This window comes from Sphaerodactylus townsendi, linkage group LG05 (genome assembly GCF_021028975.2).
Source record: "Sphaerodactylus townsendi isolate TG3544 linkage group LG05, MPM_Stown_v2.3, whole genome shotgun sequence".
NCBI lineage: Eukaryota > Metazoa > Chordata > Lepidosauria > Squamata > Sphaerodactylidae > Sphaerodactylus > Sphaerodactylus townsendi.
In genome coordinates, this window is record NC_059429.1 from 89793125 (window position 1) to 89816407 (window position 23283).

Below are 23283 nucleotides of genomic sequence, written 5' to 3' on the forward strand. Positions count from 1 at the left end.
AAAATGATTTTTTTTTGGTATGGTCAATATTCATTTCGACCAGTCTCATATGATTCTAACCCCTTGCTGAGGTGATTTGTAAGGGCAAATGTTACAAATACCTTTAACATGTGCCTTTGAGTGCAAGCAGGTCCGCTGACAATTTTTCTCCCTCACATGTAGTTTTGCTCGGCTTTTGCGATTTGAGCTTAGAGCAGGCAGTAGCCAGAGGCAAATGTAGATTGAGACTCCTAAGAGGGTTGAGGCTTGCCATTTGTCACCAAAGATGTATGCTGTTAGCAGTGCTGTAAAGTACTCCACTTTGAATCATGATTAAACACAGCGCACAGAATATTGGAATGGCTTAGTTCTATTTCAAGCTAAGATTCCAATTATACACTTAAAGTAAGTTATAAAATTGGCTGTTGTGGGTTTTTCAGGCTGGGTGGCTGTGATCTGATAGTTTCTGCTGTGAGGTGGGCAAATATATGCCTCATCATACAAACACTCTCCACTGTGACACAGAGAGAAACACATCTCGCCATGACGTATTTGTGAACATGCCAGCCATCGATGTGGGTGAAACATTAGAAGCAAAAACTACCAGACCACAGCCACCCAGCCTGGAAAACCTACAACAGCCAGTTGATTCTGGCCATGAAAGCCTTCAACAATACATTAAGTTGTAAAATGTTGTCCTCTGATGAAATACATCCTGCCTCATTTTACTATACAAATATCTTTGGTTTTCAAGCATGCTTAAACCAAAGATATCTGCAGGAAACATTCTGACAAATGGACGAGCCTGACCTTTATCAAAAAAGAAAAAAAAAGGGGGGGGACTTTTAGAACTAGCAAAGGCTAACAGCTTTATTGAGGGAGATAATTGTGTGTGTATGTTTTGTGTCCCCCCCGCCCCCGTGCTGTTAAGTCACAGCTGACTTATAGAGACCTTGTAAGGTTTTCAAGGCAAGAGACGTTTGGAGGTGGTTTACTATTGGCTGCCTCCATGTGGATTGAGGGAGTTCTGAGAGAACTGTGACTAACCCCAGGTCACCCAACAGGCTACGTGTGGAGGAGTGGGGACTCAAACCCAGTTCTCCAGATTAGATTCTGCTGCTCTTAAACATTACACCAAGTTGGCTCTTATAGATGTATACATTAGATTCAATTTCATTTAGTCCGCATAGGTTTATGCCACAAGAAAGTGCCCCAAGACTCTTTTTGGCTTGTGCTGCAAAAGGCTAACATAACTGGCTCCCTATAATTATGCTACTGCTGCTGGCCACAGAGTTAAGGTAGGCTTCAAAATGAAAAGTAAGATATTCCACTGCATTTTGTTTTCCATCTTAAGAAATAAAATTCTTCTCCTCCCTTACCCTAGAATTGATAGAAAATTCCTCTATTCTGATTCTTCAGGCAGAAGAAAATGACAGGTATATTACTTGTAAAATCATGTTGCTTGAACCAACTCTTCTAAAGCCCAAACCAGTCAGCATGACTTTACTCAAGAGAGTGCAGATAAACTGTGTTTTGATCCCATTCAGCATTCCCACCTCGCCACTGATAAACCCATCTACCTGGCTATGCTCCATTCAGGATCAATACGATGAACTTTGGGGTCATCGATGTATTCAAACTGCAAGGTGCTTTCTAATTGTGCCCGATCCACACCAACTGAGACATGAACAGAGCCAAGGCCGTGAGTACAGGGGGCAGAGACACACACAATTTCATTCATGGATCTCCTGAAAGAGAGAAAGAGGCAAAGGTGCCTTTATCAAGTACACATGTGAAACACTTTTATGATGTTCATAATGTTCACTCATTACTAGAAAAGCCACAGACTGAATAAAGTACCTTGCAATTTTCACCTTCAGTGCAAGGAGAGAACTGCATATCCCTGAATTTTTCTCTGGGTCAAATAGTATATTTGAGCTAGAAATTACTTTCTTTTTCCTTCCCCACTTCCAATTTACTTGCTGCTACAGTATAAGCAGGCCATGGTGTGCAATGGACAGGGTCACTTATCACTTTGCCTTCTTTTAATCTTTTGTGGGTGGTAAAACAGTTGGGCATGGGGAATTAGATTTGAGCAGACAGAGAGAGGTAGGAATAGAAAGAGTTAAGCATCTCTGTGACTGCAGCCACCAAGTACTGTTTTTCATTAAAACATACACACATTCAGTTTGGCACAGAGATATATTCCTGACAGATAAACATGCAATCCTAAAATTACAGTCTTGAAGGTTTAAACCTTCATAAATACAGCTGTAATAAACATTATTAACCATAATCATTAACAGTAATACTACTTGGACTGTGAGATGTTGACCCTCAAAACAAAAAGGATACAGTCCCTTAAATGGGTTTCAAGCTAGCCTTCAATGGAAAAAGGGCAATTTATGTTTGCCTCTTAGCTCCTTCTGCTAAAAGAATTGTATTAGAGCGAGTGTGGCGGAAGTCTCGTGACGAGGCTGCACGAACATCTTATAGGACGTTTATGAAGGCCTATGAGGTATGCTGATGGCGAAGGAAGCCAAGAGGACTCTTCTTTCTCTTTCCTTCTCTCGCGATCTGCTAGCTCTTTGCCCTCGCACAACTATTTTTTCTTGTATTATCTCGTCACTGACCTCACTATCTGAGGGCTCTACAAATTGTCAATTGGCTATTAGCTGTGAGGCATTTATGAGCTTTTTTGCAGATAAAGTCGTGGTCGCCGGGCCAAGACTTCTCTTTGCCACCGTGAGCTGGATGCAATAAGTGAACTGGAGGCACCTCTTGCCGCCTCTTCTGGCCCATGCTTTGGTCCAGAAGTTCCTCCCTGCTCTCTTGAAGCTGCTGCCGACAGGGACCCCTGGCTTGCTGCTGCTAGGACCTACTACTCCGTCCCTTCTCTGGATCCGCAGCCCCTCCTGGCTTATTAAAGCATGCTGGGTGGAGCTATGACCCCACCTGTTGAGTATCATCAATAGCTCCCTTGAGCAAGGAGTTTTTCCTGGTGGGTTGAAGGAGGCAGTGGTCCACCCACTCTTGAAAAGACCATCGTTAGATCCTGGAGATCTGGCCAATTACCGCCCCGTCACGAATCTTTCGTTTCTGGGGAAGGTAATTGAGAGAGTGGTGTTGGAGCAGCTTCGGGGTTTCCTGGAGGACACATCGGCTTTTGATCCCTTCCAGTCCGGCTTCTGTGCTGGGCATGGGACGGAGACCGTTCTTGTCGCCATCACAGATATGCTCTGTTTACAACTAGACTGAGGCGGATCGGCGCTGCTGGTATTATTAGATCTAACTGCAGTGTTTGATGTGGTCGACCACGATCTTTTGGCCCACCGCCTGGCCGCTTCCGGGGTGCGGGGCATTGTCCTTGAATGGATTGCCTCGTTTCTCCGGGACCGGACCCAGCAAGTGTGGTGTGGGGACCAGGCCTCCCAGAGGTGCTCACTTCATTGCGGTGTACTTCAGGGAGTGCTGTTGTCCCCGCTATTATTTAACATCTCAGTTGGTGCGGAGCTTTGGGCTGACGTGTCACCAATATGCTGATGACACCCAGCTCATTCTGTTGATGGAGGGGGGAGCAGTCGCTGCCCCTGCAGCTCTCCGGCCCCCTCCATTCGCAACCTGGGGGTCCACCTGGATTCGTCTCTTTCAATGGAGACCCAGGTGGCCCATGTAACCCGGGTCGCGTTTTTCCATCTTTGACAAGCCCGGCGGCTGGCCCCCTTCCTCTCCCAAGCTGATCTAGCCACTGTGATCCATGCAACGGTCACCTCCAGGCTAGACTATTGCAACTCGCTCTACGTGGGCCTTCCCTTGTGTCTGATTCGGAAGTTGAAATTGGTCCAGAATGCAGCAGCGCGCATGCTCACAGGGAGTGCCACCAGGGACCATATCACACCTATGCTTCGCCGTCTGCACTGGTTACCGATTGAATTCCAAATCATTTTTAAGGTGTTGGTGTTAACCTTTAAGGCCTTGCGCGGCCTGGGACCTCCGTACCTGCGGGACCGTCTTACCCCATATGTCCCAAATCAGTCTCTGCGCTCGGCAGAGGCCAATTTACTGGTGATCCCGGGCCCCTCAATGATGCGGCTAGCCTCTACCAGGGCCAGTGCCTTTACAGCTCTGGCCCCAGCCTGGTGGAACGCTCTCCCTACAGCTGTCAGGGCCCTGCGGGATCTTAGCGAGTTCCGCAGGGCCTGTAAGACTGAGCTGTTCCGCCAGGCTTTGGGGAGGCTGGCCACTGATGGCCCCCTATAACATCTGCAACATCTGTAACATCAGTGGATCCTGCCACTCCCCCCTCCTTCTGGCTTTTAGGGGATTGATAGTAGGCGCCATCTTTTATGTTGATTTTAGTATGCTGCGTTTTAATGGGGTGGGATTATTTTATTTATATAGAGCCAATTTAATTAATATTTACCAGATTTTAGTCTTTGGTTTATATGCTCTATTTTGTTTTGTTGTTCACTGCCCTGAGCCCTCCGGGGGAGGGCGGTATATAAGTTCAAAATAATATATATATATATTACTGCCATTAAATGTTAGTCCTACCCTTTTATGAGAAGAAGTTGAGATGGATGTGTAGGGCTTCCAGAAAGGCAGTTGTTATTTTATGCCTTATTGTAATCTGACAATGTGGTTTGTTTTTCGCCATACAATTGTGTGTCTTTCCCCCGAAAGTGCACAAAAAAGCCATTGCCCTGAGGAACTTAAAATCCAATTTTAGGGAGGAGGCACAAGACAAAGAAATAAACCATAGAGAGTAAGTAGGAATGAGTAAGAATATGGTGAGAAACTGCAATACCTGAGTGTCGCCAGGGCATTCAGAAGAGCCAATTTCCCTTTGAATGGAAAGAGTCTCAGAGTTTTCCCTGCCTTGCTCTTCTACCTGACAGTGGCCTTAAATGAATACAGGCATTTCACCATGGCAGAGACTAGACTTCAGAGAAACCTGCTTAGCCCTTGTGTGAGATCCAAAGCGACACATCACTACCGGCAAAGAGTTACTGCAAGCTCCCTGTGATCAGTTAATTAGCTTTCTGCGCTATTACCATGTCGTCATGGTGAATCTTCCTACTCCGCGATCAGAGGCAGGAGAATAGAGAGAAGATGTAATTATAGTGAATCTCATTAGAAACTGCTTCATCTAATCAGTCTCCCTGCACATCATAAGTACATGCCAAGTTCATCACCTACAAACCATGTAGTTAAAAGAAGAAGAAGAAAAGAAAAGAAATGGACCATATTATGACCTTGCATAAAAAGGCAGAGGTAAAACAGCAAGCAGCTAGATTTGGGAAAAGGACTGATTCACTGGTTTATGGAGGGTAATTGGATCATATGGTGAATTAGGAATAGTGGCTAAATATGTGTGTGTGTGTGTGTGTGTGTGTGTGTGAGATTCAAAACAGACAGCTCAAGGGTGAGATTCAAAACAGACACAAGGAAGTATTTCTTCACGCAACACCTAGTTAAATTGCAGAACTCTTTGCCCCAGAATGTGGTGTGATGCCTGTCAACTTGAAAGCTTTAAGGGGGAAGGGGAATATGTTCATGGAGGATATGGTTATCCACGGCTACGAATAAAAATGGACACTGGTAACGATGCAGACCTATATTTTCTTAAGAATCAGGAGAGCATGTCTATTTTATTAGGTTTTGAAGAACACAGGCAGGATAATGTTGCTGCAGTTGTCTTGTGTGTAGTCTTCCTAGAAGCACTTGGACAGACTGCTGGACTTGATAGACCTTGGCTTGATCCAGCATGGTGTTTCTTATTTTCTTGCCTCATCAGGAGTGGGGGATGCCTTCCCTTATTTGAGGGCTTCATGTTGAGGCTGCATAGCTGTAAGTTGGGAATTCTCTAGCTCTGGTTTTTCTGAACTAAGGAGGTAGTTGAACTAGACAGCTTATAAGGTCCTTCCAATCCCAGGACCCCATTACTTTGATTCTGTATAAAACCCAGTTATCCTCCAGATTTTGAGTAAAAGTGTAACAGCTGAGCAGGACAGTGGAACTCTAAAATTCTACAGTCTTGACTGGGTAGAAGAGGAATAGAACATCCACCTTCCTGTTTCTAAAACTAAATATTACAGAGAAGGCAATATGGAATTCTTTAAAGAAAACTTTTCCATACTTGTCTTGAGTTCCATACTTGTCTTGACTGACAAGCCTTCTGCTATTCAGCCAAGCTTTTGGTGTTTAGGATCTAAAGGATCAACTCAGTCTTGGTTTTAAGCATGACTGAGTTGTTACTTTATGATGGATATTCTAGCGGTTTCACAGGGTTCCAAGTGTTTCACATACTACTACCAATACTTTACCACAGGTCTTTAAGATAGGAAGGTATGATCTCCAAATGACAGTAGTGGATTGCCTTAAGTCCCCAAATGACTTTGTGACTGAGATGAAAGAGTGGATTGTTGTAGCCATTATGTTATACCAACCATGTATGAACTGTTTGTGAGTTCAAGAATTTCCTTAAAATTGCTATATGCCTGATATTTTCTTAGCCACCTTGTGATGGCAGTTTTTGCACACTGGAAGACATGATAAATACTGGAAGACATGATAAATATGGAAATAAATAATGATCTCGTGCTTGCAATGGGACTCTCTCAGGTAGAAACCAGAGACTAATCAGAGCAACTAGCACTAACCAGTAATTCTTCACAGCTGTATAGTCACCATCTCATGATATATCATCCGTCCTGTGCTTCCAGGAGAGCAGCAGAAAGATTGCGAACATGATCAAGGCTACATGAAAATATATGTTGTTTGTGTTTTCCAAGGCACCAAATAATGTGGTATAATTGGCAATGTTCACAGTCATGTTCTTGTCCCAAAAGGGCTGACTGTAGCCATGTAAACTAGCAAAGGGAGAGCTCTGTAAACATCAGTGCTGCTTCCCAGGACCAGTTTCTGAGAGCTCTTATACAACTTAAAAAGAACATCTATAAAGCAAAGGCTATGAAGAAGGAACCTCAGCTGCAGATAAGAAATGAAAGAGATGGTAAACTTTAGGCATATTCTCTTTTCACTTTTGGTATAAATGAATTAATTGAAAAAGATGAAGTAGTAGTAAATCCATTAAATCCTATCCACTTATTAACATGCTGCCTATAATCTACTGTTTCCCAGTCCAGGCATAAAGTGAGTATGGTGGGTTATTTTATCTTTTCAGAAGCTGCAGAAGGCAGCAATTCTGGTATATAACATTCTCATTAGACTACATAAAGCAGCTAGGGACTAGCAGGTTTTAGAGCCAGCAAAAGGAGAAAGATGAAAAGGCAAGAGGTATATTAAGTTCTTCAAACGGTGAGCTCCAGAGGGAATGACTAACAGAAGATTCAGGTGAGGATGCCTGACCATAAAATGTGTTCAAACAAGGTTTGAAAACAAAATGCTTAAATTTCCAATTCCTCTTTAATTAGGTATCCAGACTATAGGTTCTGAACAACCATGCTGTGATCATATGGCTATATTTCCATACTAAGATTTAGGGCTAGGGGTATGGTGGTAAGATCATGTTCCTTTCAGGGGAATTATGTTGAACTGAGACCATGTGATTTGCTTAAATCACACTGCGCTTAATAAAACAAGGAAGGCTGATTTCCTTTGGTGAAAAATCCTAAAATATTCATGTAACTCAAAAACATACACTGAATTGTTCACAATCACATTATCTATAGAGGCAGTACTTATTACTTGACTGCTCAAAACCATAGCATGGACTTAAACCTCAATTTCCATTGACAGAAGCTGCTTCTACCATCAGACAAGGAGTCACTCCTTCCACTGTATGCTCCCCACACCCTACACTGGTCTAGAGTTTCCCTGAGTCCTTGGGGCACCATTGGGGGAGCACTACGGTCTGGAGTAGGAGATTGGAGGCAGAAAAGCTGCTCATGTATCTATCATGATTTATTGACCATTAGTGTACATGACTACTTAAAATCATGGTACATAAATCAATCTCCTGTATGTTTAGAAATGACTACTAATGCAAAGTGTCATTGTTTTCATTCAAGAGGATAGATTTTCAAAGAAAAAAATCACCATATACACTTAAACAATTATTTATGATGACCAAGTCCCAAGATAGAAACAAAAGAACATTTTCATCCTTAGTTCCTGCCACTCATACCAAATCCCCTCACTGTTCATAATACTACTAAGAAACACCTGCAATCAGTGCTACAATGCAGATAATATCATGGAAAGAGCTGCTTGTTGTTCTTTCAGGATTACATTTTCTCCTGAGAATGGAAAACATGTAAAGGGATTTTCACCAAAAAAGAATGTGCTTGGGATTTGGGGAGGAGGCAGGATTAAATACATCCAAAGGAAGCATTACATAAAATTAATACACAGTAAATTGGTTCATTACTATGCAACTCTCATCACTGTCAGATGCACGATGACTTAAGGTGATTAATGAGAAAATGGGCGTTTACAGCCGTAACAGCAGAAATGCTGCCCATGAAGCAGAGAAGAGATTACAACATATGCTCATATGCATATATCAGTCCCCTTACCCATAAAACTCGCAGGTCTGGTTACCAAGCAACACTGACACACTGCTGCCAGCCCCAAGAAAATGGCCAGTGATGGTCACCATTGTCCCTCCTGACTCTGGGCCACGGCTGGGACTCAAGGAGTTCACTGTAGGAGTCTTGAGGGAAAAAAGAAAGAAGAGAAAGGTTGTTTGCTTTGGTCTGATGCTCCTCCATATGAACATACAGCACTGAGAGGCTTCTATAAATGGAGGAAGGTTATTTGAGCTGAAGGCCTAAAACACACGATCTCATAGGACTTTGCAACATGCAGCATATTTTCATTTTATTTTGTGGAAATAATTCTGCTGGTAGAAATCAGTTCTGTGCTTGGATTCTGGAAACTGGCAGAGCAATCCTAAACAGAGTTACGGCTTTCCTAACCCATGGATTTAAGAAGGGTATAATTCTGTGTAGATTGTATAGCAAGGATCCAATCCAAGGATCCATAGTGGACTCTGGTCAATCATGATCTGTCAACCAACTTGCCTCATAGGTTTGCTAGGAGGCTAAATGCTTTGCACTGAAGTCCTCAGAAGAAGGCAGGATACACATGTAAGATAAATAACGAATTGCAAGATACAGCCATTCTAGTTTACTGCTGTCAAATTAACAAAAAGTCTTATGGCATATTAAAGGCTAATGAATTTATGGTAGCATAAACTTGGTAAGCCAGGACCTACTGCAATAAATGCATGAAGTCACTCATGAAAAATAACAACCACCAGCCACAAACCATAACCATCAATGTTTGTCATAATAGAGTTCTAATCTGCATACTCCTTTTTTCTATACAACAAGGTTCTTTTATTTCTCCAATATTTCTCTGTATAATTCCTTTTGTGGTTACTCCAAGGTGAACAAAAGGATGGAACTGTACTATTTAATAGCAAAACATATTTTAATATTGGAACATGGCTCAAGCCAACTGTGTACACACATGTGCAGAAATATAGAGAACCAAGATATTCAATAAACTCTGTAAAAATTGAGATAATGTCTGTTAGAGGCACCACCTCTTCTTATACACCATCAAAAGAATTAAGGTCAACCAGCATGCTCATGTTTTAGTGATAGATGTTTAGTCCCACTAAAGAAAGATGAAGAAGGTAGGTATTTTATTTCCCATCTACTTTCTCTCCATGGAGTAACCAAATTGTTTCATTACTTCTTCTCTCATTACAGATCTCATCTGCTCACTGGCAATATCCTAGTAGCATTCCCCGAATACAGCCTTTGTGGTGCTACAGACGCAGAGTGGTCTGGAGAGCCCCACCCCCGCTTTCAGATCATGGCATTTCCCAGAAGGCATCATACAAACTGCCATTTAAAATCAATTCAGTAGTTAAACTAATCCAGGGCTCTGGCTCTGAAAAGTGACCTATGTTGAACGCTTAAGAAATGCTCCCAAATATACTATGTAGAGAACAATCAGAGGAGTAGGGATTTTCCCCCCTCAATCAAAAGTCTTTAAATCTGTAGCTGAATTTTTAATGCTAGGTAATGATCCCCTAATGGCAGCCACATAAACAAAGGAGGTAATAAACGTCAGCCTAAATAGCTGTTGTTCTTGTCCCTGCCTGGTCTAGTGAATGACTTTTCTGTACCCGTGACTTCTCCCATCTATAAAATGGGGATAATGATGCTGACTTCTAGTGCAAAATGCTTTAAAGTCTATGAGTGAAAACACGGCAATTTTAAATATTAAATAGTACTTAACATATGACTGTTATAGCTGAGAACTTTAAAGGCTATATTTTAAAGCAATTTTAGGTTACAAGGGGCAGGGTGACCACTGAAGAAACAAGCAACATAAGACTACAGGCACTTTAGTCCAATGCACTTTCTTGTTTCCCATCAGCTTAAGTATTAGAGTATTTTGTTTTGTTTGTCCAGAGTCTAGCCCTTGTGGCTGCAGATATACTTAGAAGACACTGATATATGCAAAATAGTCAGCATTAAAGAGGTGAATTTCAAGAAGCTCAAATGCAGGCTTTTTTTTTACATTATCTTGGTTCAAAGACAGGTCAAGATTTCTGGGAGAACAGATTCCCGAATACAAATATTGCACACTAATTGCAGGAGACTTAGCAAGCTGCAGCTTTTCATTCTTGAAAGTAATGTGCAAATTAGAGTAAATCAATGCAATAAAATATCCAAATCACCTCTTGTTCTCCTGTTGTCCCCTACTACTAAACATGTTGCCTTCTGTGTATTGTTGAAGGCAATATCCCTCTGTGATACACCTCTGAAGATGCCAGCCACAGATGCAGGCAAAATGTTAGGAACAAGATCCAGCAGACCATGGCCACACAGCCCGGAAAACCCACCACAACAAGTTGCCTTTTCTTAGCCAACAGTTCCGATATTTTGGTAGTCAGTCAGTCAGTGTTTTCTTTGCCATATGATTCTCTAGATATTTACTGATTGCCATTCTGAGATAAGAATCTGCAACTACACCAGTAAGGAATTTCAAGGCATTTCAGCCATACTGATTCCTTGATAGGTAATTCATAACTCACTGTTTTTCTTTATGAAATTGCATCTACTGAGGAAAACAAATCTGTTCCTGCTTCTTCCATGGATTTGCAGGGATGAAAAAAGAAGGAACTACAGAATTTACCTTGTTTAGATTATTGACTCTTTTACCTCAACTGTGATTCAACACCTAAATGTGCAAACAAATTAGATGGTTAATATCATTCCAACTGATGATATAGGGGCCAATTTTCTGTCAGATCCAGTCTGACTTTAAGGTGTTCACAGGTGAAAGGAGCTGAACTCTTCCTGACCTCCCTACTGAAAGCTGGTTGAACACTTTCTCTATCCCAGCTTTGATACCAGAGGACAGCTGGGATGGGAGAAAACTGCCTGATGGTTATAAAATTGGCCTCCTCCCCTTTCATGTTGTCAGGACTTACTGACCTACCTGGTGAGCAAACAAACAAATGTTATCACATCCAGTTTGTGCCTAGAACTCTTTCAAGGTTGGTTTGAGGCCCTGGAACAGACCACTCAAACTGTTCCTCAGAATGTCTCAGAATGCTTCCCGCCCCATCTTCTCCAAGTATCTGAGCAATCATAACTTGGCTTTCTGAAATCTGTTTCAAACAGTCCGAAAAGAGAAAATAAAACATGTCCAGGAAACAGGATGAAATTAGGTACTAGTAGCCATAAGTTGTGTGCAACTTGATGACAGTTTATACACACTCAGTGTCTTCCATTCATAAACAAAGCACAACAAAGCAAAGCATTATAATGTGCAACATATGTTTAATGAGTTGCTGCAAGGTGTTACTCTGAGATTCATCTTCACAATTGCCTTCACCCAGGCACTGGTTATTGCTTAGAATAGCCCAACACAGTTGCTTTCTGTACAGTTACAGAATTATTTTTTTAATGACAAGCAGCTTTGCAGAGACCAATAAGATGTTCATTGCTTATGACTCTTAAAATATGATAGTGATGAGGCTGAGCTCTTTGGAGATGGGCAGGGTAGAAACATAAAAATAAATAAATAAATAAATGCAGCTCTGGAGTGGGAAAGGAAGTCTCATTTTCAGTTTGCCAGATCAAACTCAGCACAGGTCGTAAAGCAGAATATTATTCCTTATAAGTGACCTTACCTAAGAGACAGAGTATAGTTTCGGCAACTCTTCCAGCGAGTGAACAGAGATAAATTCTACATTTTTGCAGGCACTATTTCCTTTCCCTTTTCCTGCCCTCCACATGAACAATGCCTTTTTTAGCAAGTCCTTTAATAAGCCATTCCAGGCTCACTTTACCTACTCTTATCACCGACCAGCCGACCATCCCTTGACATTCCTTGTATTTTCAGCTTATTGCATGAAGCCCAAAGTTCAGCTATCACTTTTAGCAACATGGAAAGCTATTCCTTTTTTACAGATGGGCCCCATACAAAGGGCGAGGGAGTTGAATTGACTGTTGGGAGTGGCACAAGGGACAAATCTGCCTGTGCATGGATGCCGTGGCCCTCCCTGGCAGTGGGATGTGGCGCTGAATGGGGGCATGACCAGGGGAGGAGCCATTGCCCAAGATGTGCCAGCAGCTCAGGCTTAGGATTTATGCCACCTTTTTGGAGGCAGGGAGGCTTTTTTGCATTTTAAGCCTCCCCATGCTCCTGAGAAGCCTGCTTGGGATCAGCAACTTGGTGAGGTTGTGGGACTGTGAGGTTGTAGCACTGTGGCTGGGCCCCCAGCCCATTGGATGGGGCTGCCCAAATGCATTTACACAGCAAGCACTCGCCATTCTACATTCATAGTTGCCGAGAGTGCAAAATCATGAGCACTTACAGTGGAGCTCGTACATGGGAGGTTTTGATACACTTTCCTTTGTCAGTTGTTTTTTTCCATGCATTTTTTAAGAACCTTGAAACTGGAGGTTATTTTAAAAGGGTTTTTATCAGTAATTTTCATAGCATTTCAGTAATTACTAGTTTTTTTAAAGCCCTCCCCACAAAACCTCCAGTGACAAAATGGAAAGAACTGGAAAATGGTGCCAATCTCAGTGAGATCTTTGAAAATGTGTACTTGCTGGTCCAGACCGTACCCAAACCTCTTATGTGGAAAGAGGTTTGGGTACTGAGCATTTGGAAAAGACAATTAGAGCACAATTACATCAAGATATGAGAGAGAGAGAGAGAGAGAGAGAGAGAGAGAGAGAGAGAACTCCAGTTTGTAAGCTGAAGTAAGTACTTCCACTGGTACTTCCCCTAATCTTCAGTGTAAGGGTATCTGGTAACTTGAAATCTAGACTTCTTCCATTTTGCAAACTGTTGACAGAGCCAATGTTTTTGCAATGAGTCCACTACTAAAACAAAAACCCAGTTCAATTCTACTGCACTACTTATAACAGTCCTGAGAAAGCAGGTGAAAACCTAATTTAATTGTCAATTACTTCACGAATTGTGTATTGTTGGGAAGCACCAGCATGGAGTCAGCACAAAATCAATGAGGCTGGATAAAATGCCTTGTTTAGGCAAAAATGGAGATGCAGAAAACCCCCAGGTGTGACTTCCAAGCATATGAATAATGTGTTCCATAATTAAATAACAGAAGGAAACTAGTCCAAGAATGGGAGAGTGCAAAGAGGAACGCTGGGTTAAACAGATGGATGAAACCTCTATTGAATTAGCACCCATTTGCTTCCTGAATGCAGTGGAACTCTTGTACATCAAGGCAAGTTGTAAAAGAAAATGCAAGCATTTGAGGCATGTTTGTGACTTTATATGTGTGCAACAAAAAGAGAGCTAATAAAGCAGATATACTTACTATTAAGTAAGTGATAAAAGAATGACCCTGCCATGTCTTCAGTATTCTGACAAAACTATTCCATAGTGTTCTGAACACATATAAAACAGAATGTTAACCAGCAAGTCCATAGATTAATTCTAGTTAATTAAGTCCCAAAGTAACAAGGGCTCTCATTATTCTTTCCAGTGTGAAAAAGGAGGGAAATTATGAACAACATCGTAAGTCTCCTTGCCAGGATAGCACACAGGGAGATCTCAACACTACAGCAAACTCATGGTTAAAGCTACGCTTTGAAACAAAGGACACCTGCAATCATTAAGTGTCATTCCTTCTGCAAGGCAAGCATATATAATTATCTTACAGTGCCAATTGGGTTCATTTTCCTTCACGAAATAAGTAAATATATCACATTCACTAGCAGCACTAAATGTAAGTACTTTGGAGGTAGAAAGGGTGGCTTGTTGTCAGCTGACACAGGGCTCCAGATCACTAGATTTCAAATCTAGCTAATGACAAGTTAACAGGCTTCTCATGACACAGCAGCCTTAGGAAGAATCTGAGAGTAGGATGGATGCTGGCTTACTCTAATAAGTGACACATCTAAAGTAACATCTGCATTCCTCAGAACATTTGCAAAATCTGAAGTGTTAGGAGATTTCCCTGATTAGGAAGTGGAAGATCCATCTTTGAATACCCATTCTACCTTGGAATCTTGTTGTTTGATCTTGGATTAGCCACACACTCTCAACCTAACCTACATCACACAGTTGTGAAAAGAAAATGGAGGATTGGAGAATGATGTAAGTCACTTTGGGTATACATTGTGGAGAAAGGTGAGTTATAATTGAAGGACGGTAAGTAAAATAAATATTTAAAAAATCAAAATAAAGATTTAAATGGACCCATGTCCAGAGGAAATGCTTCCACTGAGTGGTGCTTTAACATTTACAAACAGCTTATCGAATGGATGAAGCTAACCATATGAAACCAAACTATCAGGGTATCCATTGGCATTGGTGTGGAACATTCCTAAATAGATTATTATGACATAATCTTTTATAGCCAAGAGCCCTTCAGACTACAAAGCAAACTGATGAAGAGTAGATGATAAACCAGTTAATAAGGTGAAAGATAAAGATAACTGGAATAAAAATACTGACTGCTGGTGTGCTACGCATGAATATAGTATATAACCTAAACATTTGAAGGATCATTAAAGTATGGATAACAAACCATTTCTGACTTAAAATTCTTGTATCACACTTAAAATATTCATTTGCCAGAAGAGGATGTGACTGTGTATTTAGTATGATTTTTTACCAGATCAGATTATCACAATGGCTATACTTACCACAAATGTGTAATGCTGTGCAGACTTGGCCACAAATTCTGCCTTGCATTCTCCAACACACAGAAGAGCAGGACCAGAACTGATTCCAGGCTCTGCCTGCCCCATCTCACATACAATTCTGAAAATGTAAAGTCCCAGAGTGAGTTTTATGAATGACAGAGATGTTGTTATATATTTATACTCCTAATTTTCATGCCTGATTCGCTCATCTTCTGAATTAACTAATTATGGGAACTTCTTCTTTTTTTGCCATGTACTAATTTAAGGGAAAGAAAGTCAAAATTAGATGTAATTACTGCAAGGTGTAAACTTGAGTGCTAAGCAAAGCATTAATGACAATTACATTAGCTTATATCAAAGAAAGTGTGAAGTCCATGAAGTAAAGGATGAGTTCATTAAGGGAACAGTTCTCACTACATTCCTAAGTTTTATCAGAAACAGACACCTCTGCTCCAATGTGGAGATAATAGATTTGGAAAGCATGACCACAAGATAAAGCTCTGCTAATTTTGAGGGTATAAGCCTGGGCAAGTGGAATGTAACATCACTGGCATAATACAAATATTTTCAAAGATACAAAAGTTCATGTCAAAATCTGGAAAACAGAACTAATATCTAACATATCAGAACCCAACCCAGCTATTGTATGTGGTCACATTCTATGTTTACCATCCACCTGGCCTGGGCATGCCACCTCCCAGTGGTCCAGCCCATACACCCAATTCTTGTGCCTAAGCAAGTGGGGCAAATGTAGGGGGTGGACATTTGATTGCATGACTTTAGAGTTTTGGAGGGATTCCAGTGCTGACACACTGACATCACTTCCATCAGTTCTATCATTGACATCAATTTGCCTGATGCGCTGACAATACTTCTAGATTTTCACCTGTAAGTGATGTCAATGAATCACATGACCATTTCCACTCTGCTCCAGGCTGAAAAGCTTCTGGGGGTGCAAGGCAACAACCTGGCATACCTATTATGTCCATATCTATCTCTTTCTCTGTGTTGAAAAAATACATTGTGCAGTGCATTACTAGCATGAAATGGGATGTTTTGCCATGGAATTACTGGCAAGCCCATTTCAAGTTCTCCGCTTCCTTCTTCTAAACAGTCAGTTTAACAGCAGGTATAACTCTGCCCACTTGGGAAGTGATCTTGGCCTATCCTGTATGATGCTATTGCAACACATATTTTATAGGCAAGGCTTCACCCAGACTCTATACCATGTGACCTTACCTATAGATTAATTTCTCCTTAAGTGCCTTATTCCATTTTTGTTTGAGATGTGGCAACATTTTAACTCCTTTATAGGCTGATTCTGAACAGTCAGCTCAAAGGGTTACATGTTGCCTATGCCACCATTTGAACAGCAGGTGCAGAGCCCAGCTGGGATCGTTTGGATCCCAGAGCAGAAGGTAGCACGGCTTGCACAAGAAATGCAGTGTTTCTGTGCAAACTGCGTAGTCAAGTATCTCCCTAGCCAAGAATCCCTCCACCTAACAATCCCTCCCATCTACCAGCAAAACATGGCAGGTGCCTATTACAAAATCCACTCTAATGGTAGCTGCCTCGGGAATCCACCATAATTGTAGATGGAAGGGGGTGGACATAGAATGCTTCCTGCTTCCGTAGTTCGCAAAGGCAAATAGGAAGTGTTTGAAACCCGGGTTATTGGGGAAAAGTCGCTAATTTAGCAACTTTCATTTAACCTGGGTTCAGGCAAATATAATGAGTCAGAAGCGTTTGGGGGGCAAGTTATGTGGGAACTTCTCCCCCAAAATGCTTTTTAAAAGGGCCCAAACCCATTATATTGGCCCATACAAAATCATATCTAGATTGTTTCAGTTTGTCAATTTCAATTTTAATGTAACAATTAAAATTGTAATAAATTTTAGTACATTAAGTATCCATCACTGTGATATTCACTTCTATGGCCTAAAATTTAAAGCTTTAACATCAATTTGTGTAAGAGCTCGGAATTTATTTCCGTCTCCCATTTGGAACTGAGAAAGAGTTAAGTTGAAAAAACTTGTTAAGCTTGTATGCTGTCACACCAAAACAGAACAAGATGCACATGAGGTTGCTCACTCAGTTCTCAAAAGGCATGATGTCAGCAACACCCCCACGTTCTCCTACTGATTCCCCACATTCTGCAACTTAAGTCAATCCTCTTCCACAAAGAACTTAATAATACCTCCATGCAGATGAAATCCTTGAAAGAAGCTTAACATTAAAACAGGTACATACTTGTGAATGTGAGATCTTTTATCTCTGCACATCAGCACAAACTCCCTACAGAGATGTTGCCCTGAGACAATCATAGCACTTATGGGGACCTAAATCCGTTGTATGATCTTCTATATCATCATATTAATCACAGATTATGTGTGTGCCTTTTTCTCAGTCTGATCAAAACAGGGCTGTTGCTCGTTTCAAACCTGCATGCTAAAGGCAATGGGGATAGCCATTCATCCTGATCACAGAAAGCTGCAGATATAGGGGAGAGGTTTCCAGACATTCTTTTAGCTAGCGAGTACCTTTGAATGGGTGCTTGATTTGGTTTCAATAGAAAATGCTGACATTTTCTGTTTTTAAAATCTGAGAAAATTATTGTGACATCATGCCCAGAGAATGACTCACAAAGGACATTTCTATGAATACTTCACTGTGCACTCAGAACATAACCCATCCTAAATTCACAACACCACTGCAGAACTGCTGAAAGCTGGTGTACCACTGGTACCATAAAAAAAAGCTGGTTCAGACAAACTCTCAGGCTGCTACTGACGGGGAAGTGGGACTGCACTAACTTCCCCCACCCATCAAAGAAGTTGTCACTGGGACACTGACTATCCATAACTGGATGCCACAGTTGCATAGCAACTATTCTTGAAAAATCCAGTGTATGCTTCAATAGATACAAAACATGCAGTCATCTCCTGGATTTAAGGTAGGCTTCAGTCTATGCATATATTATATTTCCCCACATAAGATCTAAGCAACACAGTGTTCATGTGTGGGATGGCTAGTTATGTACAGGAAAGACAGGAACCCAATGAATGGAAGCAATGTAGGCAATTTGTCTCTCTCACTAACTGTAGCAACTCACAGTGACTTGCACAGCAATTTGAACATGTGGTGAAACAACAGCTTCACAATTTTCTTTGCTCTGAAATGATTTCCTTAGCTTCCAGTCTCAAAATACAATATTGTTCCTGTGAACAGGTCAACAATCACCTTTAATGAAGTTGCTGTTCATACAGAGACACACACCTTGTTGCTTTCAAAATTTTCCAGTATCATCTTAACTCTTTTTGTTTGAAAGCAAGCACCACTGATTTCAAAACTGGAAAAAAGTACAAGAAATAATATAACTTTTGCTGTTCAGCATACATTAAAAATTAATATTTTCTCAGAATCAAATGTAAGATCTTTGAGTGGCCTCTTGGTACACCTGCTTTTAATTCTACTGGTAGAATTAGTACCTTTTAATAATAATGCACAGTTATGGAATCCACAGGCAAGTTGCAAATTAAAGACAGGGATATTAATTACTATGGTTGATCTGTTAGGAAACTGAAGCGCTAATCCAGGCTGAAACCAGAGGTACCCTGCTGCAAAATGAAGCTCTTGGAAATGCCACAGGGGGCTGATTATTGGGTTAAGTGGCCTTCAACCAATATTAACCTAATAGCTGGCTGGCAGATAGCATGGCACGAACATGGCAAGTCATTACTATCTGAGAATCCAGTCTGCCCACAGAACCTCTAAGAGAGACTTTTTATCTGGATTCATCTTGAAAAAGCAGCTAACACTTGCTGTTATCTGCCCAAGATAAATGTTTGAATGATGTTAATAATCTTTGAAAGCTCAAGAGCTCTAATTAGAGCTGTGATTATAAAATCAGAGTTTCATACCATCATCAAAAGAGAATAATTTTAATAATCCCCCCCATTCCTTTACCTAAAAAGAAAATGGAATATTACAGTGTATGAAGTCTAATGGTTGTACAAACTCTAGCCTGATATAGCTTGCAATGACATTAGCTCATGGCCTTAAGCCATTACTGCAATAATAATAATATTACTTTGCTTTTTCTCTGAAACCTTTTACCTGGGGAATCTAAAAGTACTTTGCAAACACTACACCACATTCAACACTCCAGACAAGAACAAGAACAAATATAGCAATGCTGATTCCTAAGAAATAGGAACTTGGGCACTTAGCAGTTAAATAATTTGCCCAAAGTGGATTAGATCTAGGGTTGCTAACTGGTCAGAAGAAAAATGTTCAGTTCCTTTAACAAGGACTTGTGTGGAAATGGGCAATTGAAGCTTTTCATAGGAAGGAGGTAAATATTACCTGGTAATTGCTGCATATAAAACTGACATTAAAAGAACTAGTGGAACCAGTTTAAAAGCTGGCAACCCTACTTATAGCTGGCAGCAGAATCCAAGTCTCATGCTGTAACTATCTGAATACACTGCCCTCTTCAAACCAATACTCATAAAGTACTGTCTTGCATTATGCAATGTTTGCTAGCATTGTCAAATCCACTGACTGAGCTAACTCTACTTTAATCACTATAAAGCACTTCCCACAGAAAAATTCTAAAAGAAGGCCTTCTCTACAACCAATTCTTCTATGATTGTTAGCATTTACATGCAATATCATTTTAAAAGTAGGACTGTCATATTATGAACTCCACTCTTTCCAATTCTACAGACATTAATTCAAATATGTGAGCACCACTGACCAGAGCTCAAGCAGTTGAAACAGCCTTTGCCTTCAGAATCTGATCCTTGCTGAACCTGATTATCCATAGGGAAAGCCACGCTCAGGATAAACCACTCTGAGCCTCATGGTTCACAAAAGCTTTGTACCCTTTGAAAGAGCTTTACCTTGCTTAGTAGTTCTGCAGTATTACTTTTTTTGAAAAAAAGCTGCACTAGAAAAGGCAAATTCAGGGATCAGTCAAGTTCTTTTGTTAAACCTTGAACTATCAGTGAGGGGGCAAACTGTTGCTCAATGATACCATTCAAGTGGTTTTTGCTTTCTATCTAGGCTTGAGGGAAGGCAAGGCTTCATGGCATGAAGGGCTCTTGGAAAGGCAAACCCCAGACATGAGTACTAGCAATTCTGTCGATATTAACAGAGTATACACACCCTGGAATGGTGGATTAGCTAAATTTTGGTAAACCAAGTTTGAATAGATCATCAAAAAACAACCAGATAGATAATTCTTAACAAGTTTTCTTTGGATCTTGGTTAAATACCCATATTGTACACTCATAACATCACTAGACCCTACCTTTTTTCCATTTTATACAATCACATTCAAATTTAATGATAAAAATTGAGTTTCTCTTCTATACTTAATCTCCATCTGCATTTGATCCCCTTAGTATCTGAAACCCACGATTAATTTGCAAGGTGGTATTGAAATTGGAGCACAATAATGAAAAAAAATGGCTACAGTAATTCAAATGATTCAAAGTAATTCAAACTTTTTATTTACTTTAGAGGCTTAGATAATAACATATTTATATCAATATTTATTAACTCTCAAGTTTGCAGTTAAGGTAGCAATTGTTTATATAGAATTAAGGTAGATTAGATGGTTATATGGAAAATTTTAAATAGTATTTAAACAGGGAAAAATATTGTGAAAATTAAGAATGATGACATCGGGAACCAGAAGGGGAAAAAATACAGTTCAGAACATGATACAGATATAATGAATGAGAAAATAATGTAATCTCTTTCACAACAAATTGAAGCTCTTTCAACAGAGTTATAACAAGAAAATAAAAACGTTTTAACTCCAGTACAGCAAACAGACAAAAGAACAGAATGTTGTTAAAGTAAAGAAAGACAAAAAATACCAGAAATAGCATGTGGACTGCAGGAAATAAGTAAAAAAAATTCAAGAAAATAAGTTGGATATTCAAGGAATCACAGCAAAACACAAAGAAATTGATTTAGCACCAGATCTACAAGCAAGGTGTTTTAACAGAGGCCCCTTCCACACATGTAGAATAGTGCACTTTCAATCCACTTTCAACGCCCTTTGACGCTGGATTTTACGGTGCAGAATAGCAAAATCCACTTGTAACCAATTGTGAAAGTGGATTGAAAGTGCATTATTCTGCATGTGCGGAAGGGGCCAGAAGCAAATAACAAAAATGAAGTCTTGGAACTCAGAAGCCAAAATTTACGTTTTCACAAAATTCTGGAAGAATTTGGAGAGCTGGACTTAAAGAAAGAATTTCAGAAATTACTATGAGATTTTTTTTGAAAGTGCAAGGTGACTTCTTAGAAAGTGAACAAATTTTTAGAATCATTTCACAACCCAAAATAAGCTACTGTGTGATATATTAGTCAGCTTTATTCATAAAAAAATGATACAATCTTAATACAATATAGAAAAATCTACTCGCAAAAAAGGGGGGAAATGAAGTTATTCCAGGATTTAGCTCTTAGCAAAATATTTAAAAAGGAAAGGAAAGAATTTGGAACTCTGAAGCAAGTGCTGTAAGAGAAGGAAATATATTATTATTGGAAAATTTCCTTTGCTTTTTAGAAATATTTTTACAAAAAGTACAAAAATAATGAGATCCGAGCAAGTCAAACTATTTATGCGAGAATTGTTAGCAGAAGATTGAGTCTAAAGCTCGGAATTGGAAGATGCAGGAGCCACATCCAGAGATGAAGAAGGAGCGATAAAAAATCGAAAAAAGAGGGGGAAAATGAATGAATTAAATCTTTTCACAAATTTGAATGGATTACAGTCACCTTCTAAATGTTCAAAAAAATTACTCAACTAAAAAAAATTATCTGTCTAAGAAACCCACATTAAAAAAGAACAAGACCATGTATTAAGAGGAACAAGAACACTCACATCTATTAGGTAAAGTATACATAGTATCTGGACAGATCTACAAAAAAAGTGTTGCAATGCAGGTGAATAACCCAAGTTTGGAAATATTAAGAGATCAAAATAGAAAGTATTTGATTTTAAAGATTTGATTATCAGAAGGAACAGTATGAATACTGACATTATATGGTTCAAATAATTCGAAAACTGACTTTTTCAAAAACTCTTACCAAAAATTATTAGACTTTCTGGGAGAGATTCTAACACAATGTACCTCCATATGGCCATAATTTACTCCTTCCAGCCCCCCAGCCCTGAGCCATGTGGACAGCTATAACTAGAACATAGAACTTCTGACTCATAATTGCAACTATTTTAAGCTGTCGCTACATGAAAAAAGAAAAAAAAGACTTAATATGTTCTCCTTATCCTGCATAGAGGAGCATTTTCTGGCATGTGCCTCCTTTTAGTACAACAACTCCCCCCACCTCCACCGCAACAGAAATGCCACAAAAACAAACAAATAAGCAGCTAACACAGGGACATGTGTCACCAGAGAAGGGTTGTTTGCCCGTCCTTTGTTACATGCCTATTTTCTAATTTTCAACTGACATTTTTCTTAGTGAAATAAATGAATTGACTCCAGCAGAGGCCTATTCGGATTAAACTGCTGTCACTGCCTCACACAGTTAACAAATGGTTGCCTGCATCCGGAGGCACGGCGGGATGCATTCCAATTGGAGTGGGGAGGAGGCTGAGCATAAACGGCAAGGTGCTCATCAGGAAAGTTGCTTAGCAAAGCAGGAGCCCAGACTCAGAGGGAAACACAATGCTTAATAAAAGTTTTAAAGTGTCATTTAATTCCTGAGATAAAATCTAGACTCTTGTTTCCTAGCTGGTGCAAGCTGGCCTAGATCATTGGAGCACTGTTGATTTATACTAACTGAGAATGTGGACTGACAGGTACAGGATGTGATTTGTGCAGTGCCACGGAACCAGAAAGAAGGAAATAACAGGAATATAGAGCCATCTAAGTGGCAGTGATAGAAGGTGATTCCAGAAGCCATCCTGGTACTGAGACAGGGTCAATTAAGCATAAAATATTAACAACAGATGTTTTCCAACAAAATGCCACTTACATGTTGGCCCTTAGAAAAGAGTTATGGCTTTGTAAAACAAAACAGCTAGAAAGCTATATTCAAATGGGCAGGAAGAACTGGGTGGGATGATTTCATGTCAGAC

The 23283-nt window shown here is 40.2% G+C and overlaps 1 protein-coding gene across 3 annotated transcripts in view; it reads right to left on the reverse strand.

Annotated features, from left to right (window-relative positions):
* The window catches only part of PLXNA2 (plexin A2), a 533025-nt gene that overhangs the window by 102759 nt on the left and 406983 nt on the right, over positions 1–23283 (reverse strand). For all 3 annotated transcript variants that reach the window (XM_048496018.1, XM_048496021.1, XM_048496020.1), the window contains exons 14-16: positions 15162–15279; positions 8520–8656; positions 1560–1727 (exon numbers count right to left, since the gene is read on the reverse strand). In XM_048496018.1, coding sequence (XP_048351975.1) covers positions 1560–1727; positions 8520–8656; positions 15162–15279 — 423 coding nt within the window. The remainder of the gene's footprint in view (positions 1–1559; positions 1728–8519; positions 8657–15161; positions 15280–23283) is intronic.